At 46.8% G+C, this 20,942-nt stretch overlaps 1 protein-coding gene across 1 annotated transcript in view; it reads left to right on the plus strand.

Moving 5' to 3' along the window:
- Positions 1-18,417, plus strand: part of mdfic (MyoD family inhibitor domain containing) — a 26,811-nt gene extending 8,394 nt beyond the window's left edge. Inside the window, exons 3-4 of the mRNA XM_056579045.1 lie at positions 8,362-8,777; positions 16,624-18,417. Of these exons, the coding sequence (XP_056435020.1) occupies positions 8,362-8,777; positions 16,624-16,871 (664 nt within the window). The 3' untranslated portion in view covers positions 16,872-18,417. The remainder of the gene's footprint in view (positions 1-8,361; positions 8,778-16,623) is intronic.
- Positions 18,418-20,942: the final 2,525 nt, after the last annotated feature.

Below are 20,942 nucleotides of genomic sequence, written 5' to 3' on the forward strand. Positions count from 1 at the left end.
CATGGCAGCCGCCTCTGGCCCTGCCCTGAGTCAAGTCAGAACCGATCATTCTAGAAAGAGAGTTGCAGCTAACAATGTTAAGATACCAACTGCCACCGCCCTAACTGATAACAAAAAAAAAACATGGAAAACCCTAGCTAACACTAGCTAACACTAGCTAAGGGCGTCTGCTATGCTTCTTCCCCGGCACTGAGGGATGCGATAAGCCGGCTATATGAGGCGCTTTGATAGGCTTTGTTGTTATGCTACGTTTTGCTAGTGTTATGCTACCGCGTCGCGCCTCCGGAATTAGCGACCATGCTAAATTCCACAAAACAGTGGTGAGGCAAAATGGAAGAGGGGGAGGAGGAGGAGGAGGAGGAGGAGGAGGAGGAGGAGGTTTGGTTGGGCCTTGGAAGGAAAGGAAGGTGTGACATAAATACCCCCCCCGCCCTCACCCCTCTCTCTGAACGGGAATCATGTTAGCATGAACACATCTCATTGGTAGTTTTTTAATGATTCAGATAGCAGTCAGACATATTCATCAGTATATTTTAAATTGCTAGATAATTGACGATTGGCCCACTTTCCTCTCTCTCTCTCTCTCTCTCTCTCTCTCTCTCTCTCGCACGCACGCACGCACGCACGCACGCACATACAAACACACATCTCCCCGTAGCAAGAGCTTGATGACTGAGAGTTCTGGTCGTCAAAATCAAGCCCTTGTCTTTCAAGTTGCCTCTCTCTATCCGCCGTGAAATGTAATTAAGCAGAACAAGGTCCGAAGGGGCTTATTTCTCCCTCCCCTCCCCCAACCTCACCATTCCTCTGCGGTAAAAATTGACAAATTAAAGATAATAGAAAAATGGGCAAAATCTATGATGCCTTGCTTTTTTCTCTTTCGGTCCTTGAGATTCAGTGGGGGGGCGGGGGTATTGATGAATGGGTGAGGGTCTTGTCTGTTATTTGGTGCAGGAAGTAGTGGAGGTTGGTCTGATTTGATAATTGCTGTAAAATCTCTCTGCCTAAAAAGCCTTGGTTCCTGTTAAAGTAAGAGACCTACAATTTAGCAAACTATTGGATCAAACTATTCATCAATAGCCAACAATAACTATCAATACATTTTAACATGGACACACACACACACACAGACAAACACACACACATTACACACACACACACACACACACACACACACACACACACACACACACACACACACACACACACACACACACACACACACACACACACACACACACACACACACACACACACACACACACACACACACACACACAAAGAAACCCTTCTGCTGGGACAGCTCTCATGCCAAACCATTCACTTATCAGTTCAAACGCTCCCAAATGACCCATTACATCATCACTCTCACATTCATCGGCAGCACTGTTATGGGGCGTGTGTGTATGTGTGTGTGTGCGTGTGCGTGGGGGTGCTGGGTGTGACCGGTGTACGTTGTGTACTAATGTTGCGATGTCGCGCACACAAACTGCATTGCAGCAATCTTTTAATAGCTCCTCTCGACGAGCGTTCGTCATCATGTAGCCGACTGAAACCAGAATGCATTCCATCTTATCTTAAAGCGGTGGGATGTGATTAGACAATTTTTGTCCTCCCTTTCATAAAAAGCTCCTTTTTTAATTACCGATGTCATTCGAAGGACGTCGTGCGTTTAGCTCTGATGTCACGCCGACGGAGCCAGCGAGTTACGGTGATAGTGACGGCTGTTGTTGTTGAGATAGGACCCTTGAAACGGTTGAACCTTGGGTCGCCCAGGCTTCCCTTCCCTCGCTTCATGCCCCACCCCCACCCCAGCCCCCCCTCCCCAGACGAGGAGAGGAAGGGGGGAGTCCTTGTCTCGGAGTCGGGGAAGGTCAAATGCTAAACAAGCCTTTGATACGCCTTAGGAAAAATTTCAATCAGTTTGCCTTTTGTAATAACATTCATTGTGCTCCTCTTCTTCCCCTCTCCCTCTTTTTTGGGGACTTTTCTCTCGTTTTCTCACACTCCCTCTCTCCCTCCCTCACTCTCTCTCTCTCCCTCCATCTCTCTCTCTCTCCCTCTCTCCCTCACTCTCTCTCTCTTTGTCTCTCTGACTCTTGCTCTTCCGTGTCCATCTTTCTGTCTCATACTCTCTCTTAGTCTCGTCTTACTCTTCCTCCCTCTCTCCTTCTCTCTCTTTTCCTCCCTCGTTTTTATTTTCTCATTATCTCCCTCGCTCTCCCTCTCTTATTCTCTCCCTTTTCCTCCCTCATTTGCTCTCTCTCTCTCTCTCTCTCTCTCTCTCTCTCTCTCTCTCTCTCTCTCTCTGTGCAGTGTAATTCCCCTGGTTTTGCGTCTATAAATATGGACAGGGAAAAGTATAATTTCTAATGAGAAAATATATCCCTTTGGATTGCGAGGTGGGGGTGGGGGGGCAGCGGGGTGATCCAGCAGTCTGTTTGTTAGGAGGGGACATGGTACCCGGGGCTGTTTGGGAGGATGAGGGGGTATGTGTTGGGGGGGGGGGGAGGGAGTGGGGGGAGAGATGATGGAAGCCAGGCTAGGTCATTGCACATTTTTCCAAATTAGCATTTCAATCAGGCAGGTACACGGGCAGCCGAGCGGGAAAATATACACGTTTCTAATGTGGGCCACAAAAGATAAACAAAAAAAAATGTGACCATGTTAACCGAATTAGCATTTCAGAGCTTACCTGAGGAGTGGCTGTCCGTCCATCCCTCTGTGCGTGTGTGTCTGTGTGTGTGTGTGTGTGTGTGTATGTGTGCGCGTGCTTGTGTGTGTTTGCATGGTCACGCTTTGCTGTCTGCGACTCGACACGGCGAAAGATTGCATTCTTTTTTTTCTTCTCTTGTTGTTGTGTGAGCGGCGTGTGTTGTGCGATACACACACGCACAAGTGTGCGCTGTTAACCCCCGAACCCGCGGCGCGGTGTAACGGCGTCGATTAGGAGGTGAGAGCAAGATCTGAATTGAGAGCGCGGCCCGGGTTTTTATTTGCTTGACATGATGTGAAATTTCAATAACTGTAGTACGATTCCCTTCTGATGGGCATTCTAATAGGCCGACGGTAAACAGCCTCGCTCCCTCTCTGTCTATCTCGCTCGCCCCCCCCTCCCCTCACTATCTCAGGGTATTAATATTAAAAAGCCTTAGAAACACAAAGCAGGCCGCTCGCTCCGTCCGTTTCCCTGGCGATAGTCTCAACGTGACGGTCGGTGCGGCGGCTGATGTGCAAATGAGTCTCTCTCTCTCTCTCTCTCTCTCTCTCTCTCTCTCTCTCTCTCTCTCTCTCTCTCTCTCTCTCTCTCTCTCTCTCTCTCTCTCTCTCTCTCTCTCTCTCTCTCTCTCTCTCTCTCTCTCTCTCTCTCTCTCTCTCTCTGGGGTTTGACCTCTGTAGTTCAGTCTTCTTCTTGCGTTCCTCCCGCCTATTTTAGAATTCTTGTTTATAATATGTATGATGGGGCTCAGCTTCTGCCGCCCGCCCCGGCACACGCACGTCAAAGGCAAGGTATGCATATTCCTCTACGCCCCCCCCCCCCCCACACACACAGACACACACACACACACACCACATAGCCTGCGATCATATATGTGTGCATTTACATGTGTTATTATGCGTGTGACCGTGTGCATTTGTGTGTGTGTACGTGTGCGACCGCGTGTGTGGCGCATGTAGAAACCTGTGTGTTGACAGTGTCTACACAGAGCCCACCTACCTACCTACCTGTGTGTCTGTGTCCTGTGTGTGTGACATATTATATTTATATATATAATTCATAACCCTCCGTCGTCGTGTGTGTCTGTGTGTCTTTGGGGTGCAATTTCCAGTCCCCTCCTGCAGGACCTATTTCCTTTTTTTTTTCTTTCTCCCGGTGACAGAAAATGGAGGTGTTTATATACTCGGGGTTCCTTCATATATTTTTTTTTACATACCGACCAGCCCTTCCCCCCCCCCCCCCCCCATCGCAACCCCTTCCCCGTCTCCCTCAGCCTCCCTCCAGACGCTCTTCCCCGCGTCCCGTCTCCGTGGCGACCGGCGGCGGGCAGGCGGGCGGGCGCCATCGTCTCCGTCGTCGCCGGGCGCCCGGTCCCTGTGTGGCGGGGCCCGCTCAACGCTCGGTGACAAATGGCAATTATATTTGTGTGTTCTTCGTGAATCCATCAAACACTGGCCTTTTAAAAAATGCTCCCCAGGTACCGGGCGGCTGTCAGCTCGCCAGCCGATGGCGCCGGCACCAAATTGGGATTCAGCGTTAGACGCCGCCACGCGGAAGCGGCTCTCCCCCCTCGCCCCCCCCCCCCCCCCCGCCCGGCTTCCCCCTTGTGTGTGTGTGATGTGTGTGACAGTGTGTGTAGTGTAAGGGGGAGGCATAGCATGTTTTATTCAAGTACAAATGTACACCCCTCAACAGTTGTTGATGTGCTGGAAATAGGGCGTTTACAATTTGAAGTGTGTGTGTTTGTGCGTGCGAATGTGAGTCTTGTGTGTGCATGTGGTGTAGGCCAACGTGTGTGTGTGTGTGTGTGTGTGTGTGTGTGTGTGTGTGTGTGTGTGTGTGTGTGTGTGTGTGTGTGTGTGTGTGTGTGTGTGTGTGTTTCCCTTTGCAATGTGTCAACTGTCAGGCTACATGCTTATCCCGGTACGGGCTCCTTGCAGGTCGGTGGTACACCACAGGCCGCTCCGTCTAATTCACTTGATGATTTATTCAGACTCGTTGGAAGTTGTTTTGTATGAATTTTTGATGCGTGATGTGTTCTCACTCAGATCAGTGCAGGCATTGTACATTTATAGTGTTTACAGTCGCGATGCTCTGTTGGTGAAGCGGTCGTTTCCAAGTGTTTGGCTGCAGGACAGCCTTAGTGAAAGGTATTTCATTCATGGGTTAATATAGCATGATTAATATTATGTCCAACTTTTTCTCATGCGTATTGGTATTTATATCACGTTGTTTTGTGCTTTTCTGTGAACTTTCTTTTATTTTAACTAACAAATAACCGCACAATGTAAAACGGGAAAAGTTGATGTTGTTCTTGCATACATTGATGCAACCAGTTTGATCTGAGTAGCCTTCATACAGTTCACACATTTCAAACCAGATTACATGTCAAAGGTCAAAGGTCAGGAATGGATAATGATGAGGGTGTTTTAACTCTCTAGTACTGGTTTCAAACCCTCACATCCTCAGTCTCATCAACTCATGGCCTCCTGCCCTGCTCTCTAATCACATGGATCAGACTTTCATAAGTGCAAGGCGCCACGCACTCGTTCCTCTAAAGTATGGGAATTCTTTAATGTAAAAGGAAACGATTCCGTGATATGTCGTCTTTGCAAAATGGAGATGGCTTTCCATTCTAGCACCACGTCGGCAATGCACCAGCACCTGAAGAGGCGCCACCCGGTAGCAGCTGCAGATGACCGAGCACCGTAGAATTCTAAGAATGCATTACTTTGCACTTTTATTTTGGAATTTAAAGGCAATAAACATGTATTGCAATGTAAAGGAATTCTTTTTTTTTTTCACTCGGATATGTAAATCAACATGTATAAATTGCTATTAGTCAATTAATGGGGAGATAATCGATAATCGGATCGAATCTAAATTGATCGGACTGAAAAAATGAATCGTTCGATTAATCGATGCATCAAAAATATAATCGCTAGATTAATCGTTTAAAAAATAATCGTTTATCCCAGCCCAAATTACGACTATCTCTAACCCTGATTGGCTCAGGCTCCCTGACCAAAAAAACATAAAAATGAAGTGTCCAGGGAAGGCACTGATGTTTTTTTTCTTCCAACTCTCAAAGTTTAGCCACATCAACTTAAATAGCAAAGCAGTGCTATTAATAGTGAAGTTCAGTGCCCTGCCTAAACCCCCTCTTTACTTTCACCACCCACCAAACTAAACTCAAACAAGGCGGGCCTTCCCGTCTCTTCTCTCCTCCATCTGATCCATTCCATTATGTCTCCATTCGTCTCGGCGTGACCGGGCGAGTCTGTCTCTGCCATCTCTGACAGTATCATCATTACCGTGATCAATGATTATGAATATTAGCCTCCCTCCTTCCATCCATCTCCGTCACAGACGCTCGTTGGGATAAAAATAAAAAAAAGTTAGCGTCTCGCGGTCGGTGTCCTGGAACAACGCCGTTTGCGGTACAGCCGGGCAAACTGAGGCACGGAGGAAATACACTTTGCCGTTTACTTTGGTACTTTCCGAGTAGCGGTTTTCCTAATAAGTATTTATGCCTTGGTAAATTGGAAGCTTGACATTACTTGAAAGCGAAAGGTAATTGAATGCAACCCCTGGAATTGAGCGTATGCACGCGTTTTTGTGTGCGTGCGCGTGTGTGTGTGTCTGTGACTAATGTTAATGTTTCTATTTTAGGCTGCTTCAGTACAGTGGTCGGACGGCAGTTATAACTGTAGGATATATTTGTATGTTTGCATGTCTGACTTTTTTGTGGTTTCTCTGTTAATTTTTTTCTTTCTATCTCACGAACCGTCCCCAAAAAGAGAAAATAACGGACTGTGTGGTGTAGCCGTAAATAGCCAAAGGCTGTCATTTATCCAGAGTTGCAACCGTAAATAAATCTGCAACCGATTAACACAAACACGACAAAACAAGCTATCCATGGCAGTTAGAAGTGCACTGATTCTTCTTGTTAGCGAGCCGTAAGGTCCTCTTTCACACTCCACTATGTCACCAGGCCGGTCTCAGAGGGCTTTGTCTCCAGAAGGAAGGGGAAAGATCCATCAACCTGGCCCTTACATAACCATATAATGAATCCTCTCTCACAGGGGCCCCATTGTTTAATTCAAATTGCATTCAATCCTGATTCCTCCCCCCCTAAAGTCTATATTTGTATACTGGAACTGCAATTGCAGAAAAAAATAAAAAGGAGAAGCGAACAAACGCGCTGTCTGTTTTTAATTGTATTGTTTGACATCCACGCTCTCGCCCCTACCCTCTCCCACTGCGATGTGTTGTTCAAAAAAAATTAAATGGAGAAAAAAGCTCACCACGGGCCCTTGCTTCTTTGTTAACTGTAATAACACTTGGCGGTAAATTGACAGAAACAGATCGAGGGACATCGAGAGAAAGGCAATTTGTTTCTATTTCAGTGTTTTTTTCACACCTATTCTCCTACTGTTTTTTTTTTTGTGTGAATTTAATAAGCCAATGCAGATGCTTATGTTACTTACTGGTGCAGGTGGTCTGAGTCAGATAATTGCGATTGGATGGAAAACAGATATATTCTGTGTTCATTATAGGTTGGCTAACTTAGACTAAGTAGGGACTTGAGGAAATGAATAATTCACAAAGAAGTCAACACGTAGCCATCCACCATCCCTCTCTTACCCAGACGTGCGTGTGCACACACACACACACACACACACACACACACACACACACACACACACACACACACACACACACACTTGTGAAGCATATAAGGAAGGTAATCCCAGTAGGGCTGAATGTGCAGGTATTATTTCCCCAACCTTCGTCTCGGCTTGCTTTCCCAAATCAGGATGTCATCGCCCTGACTTCCTGTGTGGCTGCCAACGTGTACCCTATCCCCCCGCGCTTACCCCCCCTCCCCCCCACACCTTTTTTTACTGCAACGGTGTCTATTTGAGGCAATCTATCGACAACTCTGAGAGGCGAGGGTGTCGTTACCTTAATGCGGATGCATGTTTTGTGTATGCACAGTCAAAGGGACCCTCTCTCTCGCTCTCTCTCCCTCTCTAACTCGCTTCGTTTCTTCACACACACTTGTACACTCACCTGGGTACCGCTCCCATCAATTGGTTTCCACGGCGGCGGTGCCTCCCTGTGATGTTGCCTCCAGAAGAAAAAAATACGCTACGCCATTTTCGCTTTTTTGTTTGAAACCCTTGCCGCCTAATTGATATGATGATGTAAGAAATGCTGTGGTGAGATTCATGATTCACGGTTTAAAGGATCTTTTTTGCGACTTCTTTTTGCCCTGACTGCTGTGCATTGCTCTTAGTCTTGCTCTGTGCGGAATGAATCGAACATCCAAACTGGCATCTACAGTGAATTTAGTGCATACGCAGGTCATTGCAAATCGCTCACATTTGATGGTTTTCATTTATGGTTGTGTGAACGCATATTCTTGGCTTCTGTATGCTTACACCGAGGCTCAGGTATCAATTGTTCCAGAGAAGACTCAGCCAAAGTAAAATTCACTGACGTTGCGATGTACTCAATTTCTTGCATTCTATATTTCTCCATTAAAAATACCTCATGTGGTCCGAGCTAGTCCAAGCTGATGCATATTTCATAGTTCCACATGTCTGTCTTTGACATGGCGGCACGGCGGCCTACAGACCACAACGTAAACACCTAACCTTTCTCGCTTCATGTTTTCCAGCTCAGCCCCAGCGGAGTCCCTCAGAGCCGGGCCAGAGAGACGCCTCCCGCAGCCACAACGGCCTCCGCTACAACGCGGTCAGCACCTCCACGCGAAGCCCCAGTGACCAGGACGCCCAGCCCGGCGCCGACGACGCCGACGACGCCAACGCCCCGGCCGAACACACCATGGTCCCTCCCATGTGCACTTGCGGCGCCAACCTCGCTCCGAACGGCGAGAACGGCGGCCAAACTCCCGGCGTGAGGCCAACGTCGGAGCAGCCGCGCAGACAGCCGTCCATGCCCGTGTCCCAGAAGATGACGCGCAAGCTGAGGTCCAGCTTGTCGGTGAACAGCGATAGCAGCAGCTCGCAGAAACCGCCACTACCCGAGGGTGAGTACGCTACAGCAGTGCTTCCCAACTTTTTTTTTTACTATAAATGCATTTAGGCGGAGTTCACGGGCTAGCTCATTGTTTTTATTTTGTCTGATCAGTAAAATGAACACAATGTGCGCCAGCCTTTCCTACTAGATTCGATGTTATGAGTAAAATGATCAGTGGGCGGCCCTGGTGGTTCATCAGGTAGAGCGTGTGACATTAAGGCCCGGTCCTTACCGCTGCGACCGGGGTTTGATTCCTGGCCGTGGTCCTTTGCTGAATTTCTTCCCCTCTCTCTCACTTACCTTCCCGTCTTACTCGACGCTAAAAAGGATCAAACCTTCCCCAAAAAAAAAAATGTTTTAAACAATTGTCGACCCAAATAAAATGACCAGGACGACAGGATGACAGGACGCGGTGGCTCCGCCCACATTGACCCCATCACACGTCGCAGGCATACGGTTTCTCTTCTCTTGCCCGGAGAAACCAGGGCCTCTCCGTTACACGAGTGCAAAAAACAGATCAATGCTGAATGAACTTCAATTCTGTCACCTTTCTCAACGGCGTCAAGAATTGAGACACCAGAGACCGGAGAGGTTTCCTTTTTTTTTTTTTTTTTTCACGGTATCACACATCCTGTCGCCCCAGGAGTGAGAGCACATCCCACTCCTGGGGCTTTTATTTTTTAGCCAACAACACCCCCCCCCCTCGTCCACCATTCCCACCTTTTGTCCCCATGCAGAGGGGCTATCACTCGGTCAGGGTTTGAGGCCTAGGTGGGTCCGGTAATGAATGCTCGCGTCGGGGTGAGTCTTATTACCTCCGGGTGGATAGGTGTGACCCTCTAACAAGGCACTGGGGCACAGGGGGCCTATTAAGTGACATAGCCCAGCCCCTGTGGGCCCCTCACAGTCCCTCTCACACCTCCTGGACCCCGGTCGGCTCCGTCGGCAATGTGGACAAAGGCCGACTCTCGGTCCTCATTATAATGCTTTTCAGGAATGTGTGTGTGTGATCTGATGCTACCTTATAGGTGTTTATGAGGACTGTATACGCTATACTTTACCTATTTATTCAGCTAATCCGAGGCCCTTAACGCTTCAAAGGTTGGCAGGTGGCAGAGATTTGATGTGGTGGTAGGGGGTTGTTCAAGGTGGGATAAAAGACACAGGGTTAGCTCCAATACATCTGGAAATAACCGCAAAAGGAAAAGCGTTTTTCAATGCTTATTCGAGATCATCATCCTTGTATTGGGTTTGTTAGCTAACAAGGTGAGGCAGGCAGGTGGATAGATATGTAGGAATGAAGTGAGGTCGGAATCACCAAGGAAATACCCCGCGCAACAAAAACCTAAGCTCTACGTGTTAATTGGAAAAGAGAAGAGGGGGATTGATTTGAAGAAGAAAAAAAAGAAGACAAAGACAGAAGCTCGATAAATCTGTCTCATTATGGCTTTTAGTGTTGCTTATTTGCAAATGCCTGCTCTCTGAATCAATATGTTCGCTCTCAAGTATTTATTTCCCCCCGGAAAACAGGCAAGCTGTTGTGTTTGAATGTTTACACGGATTAGCATAATCTGTTTGCCTGTGAAATTAGCCCCCTAAACAGCAACGACCCCCCCCCCTCCTCCTCCTCCCCGTCCTCCCCTTCCTTCGCGGAACACAAGGAGAAAAAAAATGAAAGGCGATAGCTAGCTAGCGAGCGAGCTAAACGGGCGCGCCAGCTCTGGGGAGTGTGCGCGATTTCTTGGCACGCAACGTTGTTGGCACCGCTGCCAATGTGCGCTCACAGTGGATCGTCTGAGTGGGGTCGTTTACGCCGCTCGCTTTTGTTTGGACGTGGGTTGGGGGCTGGCTCTGTGACCGGCTCGTTTGTCATTCACTTTGTTGGGTTTATTTTTCTTGGCTGCTGTGTAATCAATTAAGGCCCCTGAGCTGCTTGAGCCTCGTTTAGAGACTATTAGGGGTCCAAGGGCCGCGGGCACTGTACCAAGGCTTTCTTCTTTAAACAGGCTTCTCTCACACACACACACACACACTTGTGGGAGCATGTGAACGTGAGTGTGTTTGTTTGTTTGTGTGTGTGTGTGTGTGTGTGTGGAGGCGTGTGTGTGTGTGTGTGTGTGTGTGTGTGTGTGTGTGTGTGTGTGTGTGTTAGCGAGGGCGGCTGTCTGTTAGCGTTAGCCTCTCAGTCACTCATGCATTATGAAGGAGGGCTCCTGTGCAAAGCACACGCGTGTTGGATCTCCACTCTGTAGCCCCTTATCCTCCTCCTGTTCCTCCTCCTCATCTGTGTGTGTGTGTGTATGTATGTCTGTATGTCTGTGTGTCTGTATGTGTGTGTTTGTGTGTGTGTGTGTATTCCCTTTGGCCTCTGAGCTCGTTCTCTCTGCCCCACTCCCTCTATGTAGTTTTTCTTTTGTCTTTGTTTTTTTTTTTCCTTTTTCGTTATCTAGGAGTTTTTTGTTTGGTGTTTTTTCTTTTTCTTTTTAAGGAAACAGCTTGCCGCTCCGAGGACCATCGCGCTTGTTGTGTGTCACGCCACTACATATTTTCTCTCTCTCTCTCGGCCTCTTTCTCTCTCTCTTTCTGCCTGCATGTTGTATTTTCTTTCTTTCTTCCCTATTTTCCCCCGGGGTGGTTGCTACTGCCCACAGAATCCGGGCCGCGTCTGGGTCTAAGCAACCGATCCATGTCGATGTGCTGTGTTTTCTGCTCTGTGTTTTTCCGTGCGTCTGACTGCCTGTCCGTCTGGGTTGTCGAAGTCGTTCCCCCCTTCTTCTCCCCTCACCAGAAACATTCACACCGCTCCGAGGTAATAACAAATAACGATGCTGATAAACGCCTCTCTAGCATGAGAAAAAAAAACGTGACGCTTGTCCAAACCAAAGTACGAGACTTTAACACATATAGAACCTACCGGGGTTGCTCGGAATATTAAATCAGAGAATGTCACAACATATGAGGTCATCGTGTACAATCTTTCCCGTTACCCTTATTTATCATTATTATATTCATCTTCTAACCCTCCCCCATCGTGATTTACCGGGCACCCACAATGCCCTCTGTCGCCATTAGCCCCTGAACTTAGCATCACAACCAGTCGCCCGTCCTTGGCTCGACCAAAGGGGAAAGAAAATCAGACTAATCGCTGCTGCTAAATTATACATCCAAGTGAATAGCTGAGACGTTCAAGTACGCTGCTTAAAGCCCGCAGAATGCTGTTTTGTGTTGCATTCGTAGTCCGGTCTTGGCGTTGTGATCTCAGGCATCACTGTGCGTACCCTCGGGGTCCTTCAAAGTGCGCCGCTCTGAACTTTTTGAGCGGGTGTTTTGTCCGCGGTTGTGATGAAGAAGCCTGATGAATATTTTTCTCTCTGCTCGCTGGCGCCAGGGTGTCTATTTAACTAGGGTAATTCAAGAGCGGTATGCGCCTCGCAAACACACACGCACATGCATGCATAAACGCACACACACACACACACACCAACCCTCGTTATAGTGTTTAATGTTCTGTATTCTTGTATGCAACTCAACACATGGAAAGAGGTAACTTCTGACCCGTCCCTCACAGTTCCTGTCCCGGTTTTTAGTTAGGGGGGATTCCAACCTGAGGGTGGATGCATAGGATGTGTGTGTGTGTGTGTGTGTGTGTGTGTGTGTGTGTGTGTGTGTGTGTGTGTGTGTGTGTGTGTGTGTGTGTGTGTGTGTGTGTGTGTGTGTGTGTGTGTGTGTGTGTGTGTGTGTGTGTGTGTGTGTGTGTGTGTGTGTGTGTGTGTGTGTGTGTGTGTGTGTGTGTGTGTGTGTGTGTGTGTGTGCGTGCGTGCGTGCGTGCGTGCGTGCGTGCGTGCGTGCGTGCGTGCGTGCGTGCGTGCGTGCGTGCGTGCGTGCGTGCGTGCGTGCGTGCGTGCGTGCGTGCGTGCGTGCGTGCGTGCGTGCGTGCGTGCGTGCGTGCGTGCGTGCGTGCGTGCGTGCGTGCGTGCGTGCGTGCGTGCGTGCGTGCGTGCGTGCGTGCGTGCGTGCCGGCCGGCCGGCCGGCCGGCCGGCCGGCCGGCTTCACACACAAACAAACACATGTACACGTACACACACACACACACGCTCGCGCGCGGGTACACATTCGGACGGCCGTCGCAGACAGCCAGTGCTTCTGCTTCTGGTCCTCCGTTGCGTTTAGAAGAAATTGAATCAAATGGAAAAAGAAAGAGGAAGAAAATCCCAACCCGTCTTTGATTAATCAAACATGAGCGTCCAGCCGGCCAGCCGACCTGCCAGGGGTCTTCCTCGCCTCATCTTCCTCGCCTTTACATTCACCAACCCCCTCCCCCCCCCCCTCCTCTAGCCCTCTTCCCCCCCCCCCCCCCCCCCCCCCCTCTTTCATGCCAATCAGCCACGGCCCCCGTCCACGGACCCCTAAGACGTATAGATGAAAGCCATGCAAATGCGCCCCCCTGTTTGCAAGTCTCTAGTTCTATTTTATTTATTTATTTTGCTGCTCTCTTTCCACATCCATCCTTCCGTCCGTCTGTCCGTCGGCCCACCCGTCCGCGGCGTTCAAAAGGCAGCGTACCGGGGGAGCCTAAGGTGAACACGGGGATGTGGGTTCTCTCTGCAGTTTAGTGATTCAGATCGTGGGGTGCAGGAGCCGCAGTCGCAGGCGGTGCTGAGCAGGAGTTATCGGGGAGGATTTATCTCCCTGTAGACTCGGAGACGTGAACTTTACCTGTCAGCGCTTTTCGGTGCGTTCCACCGCTTCTCTTCTCTTTTCTTTTGCTCGGTGATGAACCTCTGTGCGTGCTTTTTCGCAACTGGTTCTGTTTGCAGACTTTTAACAGAGAAATATTGGAATGTTTTTGTAAGTTTGTACTGACGCGTGTTTCTCTCATCCGCATCATCACACTTATTGCAAATGGCAACACACTCTGTGTTCATCAATGATAGGACATGATATAGATGTATTTGGTGAAATATTCCCTGATAAAAAAGACAAAACAGAAAGTTTGTGCTGTGGTCAACTGAAAGTCGACTGAAATTCGTCACTAATGCCTTACATATTTTGAAAATATGCCTTTATACTTTTACTTACTTTACTTTTAACATACTTTTTTGTCGTCTTTTTTCTAACCAAATCCTGCCAGACCGTTGATTTCTTTAGTATCACTTAGTTTGGAGTAAATGTTCAGTCAGTAGACTAGCAGTTATCCTTAAGTTGGGCAAGTTCAAAGTTGGAAAAACAAGTGATTTTAACCTCCTGTCTTAAAAGTCTTATAATCTATCAAACCATATGATTATTAAAACCGAAACTATGGAGCCTTCGATATTATTTTTATTCATAATTAATGTTATTTCTAGCAAGGTTAGGGTAACTAAAAATAAACTTCGGTCTGCATATGTCCCTCCCGGCCCCGAAAATACTTGTTCTGCATCCAGTCGACCATCTGACCAGCTCTACTGAAATCACTCCGAAAGTTTTGCCGTTTCACTGCCTTTCAACTGATATTGTTTTGAAATTATTATTTGCTACCATTGGACTAAAAAAATACATCTCTTTATCATTTACTTATTTTTCCACAGAAGAATTGCTTCCCAAGAGAATCCCTCTCTCTCCCTCTAGGGCTTGGTTGACCTTATTCGAGCAGACGTACACGTTATGCATTAAAAAAAAACAGGCATTGATTATAAAAAGCCAAATAAGAAAAAGAGCAAAAATAAAAAAGGAAGCACAATCACTCTCAATGCGAAAAAAAAAACATAATTTTTCATTTATGTCAAACTTGATTTCCTTCTCTTTTTTTTCACGTTATTAATTTAATTTATTTACACCCACTGAGATTTGAATAATTAATCGACCGATTGGTAATTTACAGGGGAACACTCTTCAAGTGTGCGAGACAGTCTCCACCTCACCTCCGTCAACCACATGGGAGGTTGTGGGGGTGGTGGTGGTGATGGAGGAGGTTAAATGTTAATCAGAGATCAGTGAGCATTGCAGGCATTAGCGCGCTAATTTGCCAGGGAGCGATAGTTTTTTCGGACTTTTTCTAATCATCCTTGCGTGATCAAGCCGCTCTAGTTTGCATGACAATGCCACAATTATTGAACAGGTCCGCTAATCAGAAACGGTGGGAGAGAAATTTGTTTCATTGAATTTGCCTTGATTCCCTTTTGACCACCCCCCCACGCCCTCCCCCTACAGACACACACACACACTCACTGACAGATTTTTCCTCAGCATACGAGTACTCAGTTACGCACAAGCACACACATATACAAACTTTATTTTTTACTTTCACTTTCATACTATTCCCTGATATATATCAATGCATACTCATTTTTCTTACGAAATACGTTGCAATACAAACTCTATTTACTTTCCATCCGTTTTTTGCAGTCATGTATTGACAAAAAGGAGACTAAACATTTCCCATAGCATTCTTCTCGATCACGCGTAATATTTAATATTTGGACTTTTAATGCTCTTGCGCGTGTGTGTGTGTGTCTGTCTGTGTGTGTGCATGCCCACACTCCTGTAGGGATTCACTGGTGTGCTTGACATAATCATTATCGTTGCCAATCTTGTTCCTGTGGTTTACTCAAGGTCTAGCCCAAGGTCTCTGCAATAAAAGTGACAACGCGTCGTAACGAACAGAAAAATCCCCTGGTCGGATTGTCTTTTTCTGACTGAAACACCAAGGTTTATAGTCAAGTCGTGAGGTTTTTAATGGTGCAGAAAGAGAGGATTATCCAAGTGCTACACTTCATAATCTTGGTTTATAGCCCCGATACCTGATGGTGGCCTGTACTCCCCTCATTGTTGCTTTTTTCTTTTCTAATCATTTTTTATTTCAATAGTTTTAACACTTAAAATGTTTTCTTATAGTTTTCTTTTTGCCTTTATTTCAGATCCCGATGTCGTCTATTCTTATAAACAGCAACGTTCCACCTTATTTTTCCTTAACTTTACCAGTAAATCCTTCACCCCTTTCATTATAGTTCTAGATCTGATACTTAGATCTTGATAGTTCTAGATAGTTCTAGATCTGTTGTTTCAATGCAGCTCCAGATCTGTGTGTTGTCCTTTTAATTCAATCAAATTGTATTGGTCTAGCCCTTAATCACCGTTACAGTCTCAAAGTGCTCAAAAGGCCAAATATGTATGACACCCCCCCTGACCCAAGCCCCCAAAAGGGCACTTTCTATCCATCCAACACAACCTGACTATGTGTCTAATTTTCTCTCCCTTCTCCGGCCGGCCCCCCCACACACCGCCTCACATCAATTTGCCTCAGCTTTACTTGTAAATCTTCCTCCCCTTTCATTCTAGTTCCTGATCCGATCGATAGTTCTAGATCAGGGGTGCCCAACCTTTTTTGACCCAAGATCTGCTTTTCAAGTAGCCAACCTCCCGAGATCTACCAGCCTAGTGTCAACATTGCAAACCTACCTTCAAGCGGGGGGGGGGGGGGGGGAATGGTAGGTCTTAGCTCGTTTCCCCTCAGCCATAGCAACGTTTAGGATTGCGTAACTACTGTTGACGGCTTTCAACTGCTGTTGACAGTGCATGCGCTACCGCGCGTATATGTCCCGCGCAAATGTTATTTTATTTAAAAAAAAAAATAATAATAATAATAATTCTTCTTCACCCCTCGCGGTCGACTTGGGATCTGTCGGCGGTCTACTGGTAGACCGCGATCGACTGGTTGGGCACCCCTGTTCTAGATAGTTCTAGATAGTTGTAGATCTGTTTTGCGTTGCGCTTCCAGATCTGTGTGTGACCTTTGTGACCCCCCCCCCCCTCTTCTCCCCCCCCCCACCCTCCCTTCTCCGGCCTGCCCTTCTCCGCACTCCGGCTCCCCCCGCAGACTGCTGCGTGCACTGCATCCTGGCCTGCCTCTTCTGCGAGTTCCTGGCGCTGTGCAACATGGTGGCCACGCAGGCGTCGTGCGGCGTGTGCACGCCCGAGGTCTGCTGCTGTTGCTGCGGCGACGAGGCGGGCGACGACTGCAACTGCCCGTGCGACATGGACTGCGGCATCATGGACGCGTGCTGCGAGTCCTCGGACTGCCTGGAGATCTGCATGGAGTGCTGCGGCATCTGCTTCCCCACATAGGAAGCGCTGGGGGCCACGGTGGGGAGGAAGTGGACGAGGAGGAGGAGGAAGAGGAGGAGGGGTCGACTTCCTGTTGTCCTCTGACCCGACCCGTCTCACTTCCTGTCACGGTTTTTAGTTTGGGGGGATTCCAACCTGAGGGTGGATGAATAGGGTGTGTGTGTGTGTGTGTGTGTGTGTGTGTGTGTGTGTGTGTGTGTGTGTGTGTGTGTGTGTGTGTGTGTGTGTGTGTGTGTGTGTGTGTGTGTGTGTGTGTGTGTGTGTGTGTGTGTGAAAACTGTTTGTGGTGCTATGAGTGTATCAAGTTATGTGTGTGTGTTGAGTTCCTGTGTGTGTGAGTTTGTGTTGTTGGAGTCATAGTTTGTGTGTGCATGTGCGTGTGTGTGTGTGTCTAATCCTGCCTGATACCCTCTTCCCCACAGCAGTCTAAACAGGGGCCAATAAAGATTCAACTCTCATTGACGCAAACCACAGGGTATAAAAAAATTCAATGTTTTTTATATGTCCGTGTATGTCACATAACATTGTGGAAGCTGTTCATCTGTAGCTGTTGATATGCTTTTTGAATCATTATCATAGGTGATAATTTAGTAGAGTGTGAGGTCTTTACAGTTGTGTTCCATTTCTGCAACGCCTTTACTCCTTCGATTTCCAATAACTCAACTACTGTAGCTTGTTAGAATTGCGTACCTGAGTACAACTCTATAGAACTGGATCGGTGTGAAACAGGAAAAACCAAAATATCAAAAACTCTACGTGTTTCTTTTTATTTACCTGGAACATATGCTTCATAAGTTTCCACGTGTTAGATTGTGCTTGTGGACCATTAATGTAGTTATTTTTATATATTTCATAGGTTCTTGAATTAGTATTAGAAATACCAAGTATTAGAAATACCAAATGATGTATCATACCAAAGACTCTTCATCTCTATCTAAATCATTTTATTATGTTTGAATTGGAATTGGAGTCTTGCCTTGACTGGATTTACTGGTGTTAGAATTGGGTAGTATTGGATTTACTGGAACTATCGTAAAAATACATTCCATCATATTTAACGGGTTTGACTAGTTCTCTAAAGAGTATAAGACGTTTGGGGATAAAATGTAATTGGCAATTCCCTATTTTTACCCTTTTAAAATGACAGGGGTTTGTCAGTTACACATTGCACAGTGTTACCCTTTGGTATTTTTTTCACAAACAATGCACAGTGGCTGTTGTTAATACTTGACATGTTTTAAACTGCACTCTGAAAAGAAAATGGCCTCCCTGAGAAATTAAAAAACAAAAATCTCCCGGCACTGGGTTGTCCATAAGAAGCCTTCAGGTTTCAACGCCTGTTGATTAAAAATACAAATCACAGAACTGTCAGGACGGCAAAAAACAGTGTTAAGTTAAATCAGGGTAAAAGTGACTTGTACAACTTTTATTGTTTTTCTTACATTTCATTACGGGAAGAACCCTATTCTGTGTGTATTTTTTTGTATGTTGTGAATTGCCGTGAGGCTTCGTCACCGCCTGATTTGGGGGGGGGGGGGGGGGGGGGATGCACTCGACTTTGATGTCGTTTAAGTGATGCTACTTAATTCTGGCCCATCATTAGCCGTCGCCTCGTGAATGGCAACGAGAAAAGAAAAAGAAAAACATTAAAAAAATGGTCCCTTCTTTCTAAGCCATCAAAGATATTATGCTGTCAAGTCCACGTCTGTTGTTGTATTGTTCAGAGGCCTCTCTGTGCTAGATAATAAGTAAGAAAAAAAATCATCTTCATTAATGTTTCTTTTTAGCCGTACTTTTCGTGGTTTATATTTAGATAATGTGAAGGATTTATTTGCCACAGAGTACAACTAGACATCCATGTAACTCATTCACTTCCCATACTGTATTGTTTTACTGGGTTCTATAGATCCTGTCAGCTGTACCTGATCCAATCGGCTCATTCGTACCTCTCTCTCTTGTCTCTTGATTGGTCCGCCGTCGTCCAACATCCTGTAACTGGACTTCCATTGGTTGTTGTCGTTATCTGCATTCTTGTGTCAGAAATAAAACAATACTGAAAAAACAAAATGCGTCTTACCGGGAATTATTTACCCTTTAGTCGTTTAGCAGATTGACCTACAATCACTAACCCTCATTTCCATATGGGTTTCTAATCCAAGGTGCCTACTGGTATACTGCAGGCATTTGTGATCAAACCCAGTAATTCAATTCAATAGTATTTGTTTAGCCCTTAATCACCATTGCAGCCTCAAAGGGCTTAACGGGCCAAATTTGTATGACACACCCCAGTACCTTTCTGTTTGGACACCCATAGCCACAACACAATATTCCCATCCCTCCCGCAATAGGAGTCCAGGCATTCTGACACCAGAATACGACATCCACCACCCCCCCCTCCCTCCTTTAGCATCAGGCCGCTGACTTGATTAGCGAAGGCGTCCACGTACAGCGGACCTAGCGTAGCGTAGCCATGCTATCACGTGGTAACATGGCCACCGCCGACGCCGCGTTCAGACAGGAGGAGAGACACCGCCGCGACCCCCGACAGTGGCCTGACCTTCAACAGACACGTCACCCCGCCCACCGGCTCTCCCCCGTTTCACCCCCCTCAATTAGCCTCCACTGAGAACCCCCTGCTGGCAGCGCAGAGAAGACCAGACCCCCCTCTTACCCCGACCACCACCTCCTCCTCGTTCTCCCACTTTCGTCTTTCTCTTTTTTTTTCTTCTTCCATCATTTCCTGCCTGGGTAAACCCCCGGTCACGAGAAGCATTCCCGTCAGGGTTTGAGCGAATCCGTTGGACAAAAGAAATATATTATGTAAATGAATATATAAATGACTGCAAACCTCACCCACCTGAAACTCCCTAATCACAAAGGAGTTGTATTTTTACTTTACCTTTTCGTTTGCTCTTTTCGCCACTTTACAGCGGGGGAGGCGATGGGCTTTTAGGGGGGGGGGGGTACAGGTGAAAGTGTGCAATGACCTTTTCAGAAAGTCGTCCACCTTTCCTCCTCGTCTAATCAATCCCCCTCTGTTCACCGAACGCCGTGCAGCGGGCGGTAATGTCACAATTAGAGCGCCCCAGCCATTGTTCCCCGCTCGCCGCGGCGTTGAGTGAGGATATTCAGCCCCGCATTTTCATTTTTTTCCTCCCAAGGTCACTTTTGCGTGTTGAAAGAAAAAAAAGAGTCATTAGAGTGCGATAAGCGCGGCCGACGCCCGTCCATCGATCAATTCACTCATCCATCCATCCAGCCACTCATCTCTCCGTTCATCCAACCCTCTGGCTCATCCATCCTTCCCACCCTCCTTGTGACCCTCACATCGATTCATCAGTCCAATCCGTTCCACTCGTCCATCCGTTTGTACACTCGTCCCTTCGTCCATCCATCTATTTACTATTTACTCATCTGTCTATAATGCATCCATCCACTCATCAATCAATCCAATCATCCGTCCATCCAAATCTCCTTTCCGTGCTCAATTACACATTTTGATTACGAAATGAATTAACAAAAAAAGTGTAGTCGTTGAATGTATTTATTTTTCTAGAGGAGCAGAGTGATTGAATGTTGATTGGATAAAACTTTAGTTTCTCTTGTCTCTCCATTGAAGGCCCACCTAGGCCGATATCGATAAAATGAAATCCATATTGCCTTGATTACATCTAATATGGGTAATTAGTCAGAACAAGAGGGTGTCGCATTCATTGCGTGACATGCTTAAAGGCGATTTTTCCGTAATCAATGGAGAATGTGCACGCTTGCTTTTGACAAGTCCTCGAACCTGAACCGAATAATTCCTAATCAGTCTTCGCCCGGGGATTAGCATTAAGTTGTGGATCCCATATTAAAATATGAACCGCTGTTCAGACGTAACAATACCAGGCCCAATTACAACTTTACCATCGTAATCAGCGCAGTAACAATAGCCTACGCTTTCCAAAGCCTGACGTGTTTTGACATTGTATTTGACATATTCAAAAACTTTTGTTTCTTTTTACGTGTTTGCATTAAAAACAGATTTATATTTTACCTTAACTATCATCGTGTTTTGGTCCTATTTTT

The sequence above is a fragment of the Gadus chalcogrammus genome, chromosome 19 (assembly GCF_026213295.1).
Source record: "Gadus chalcogrammus isolate NIFS_2021 chromosome 19, NIFS_Gcha_1.0, whole genome shotgun sequence".
NCBI lineage: Eukaryota > Metazoa > Chordata > Actinopteri > Gadiformes > Gadidae > Gadus > Gadus chalcogrammus.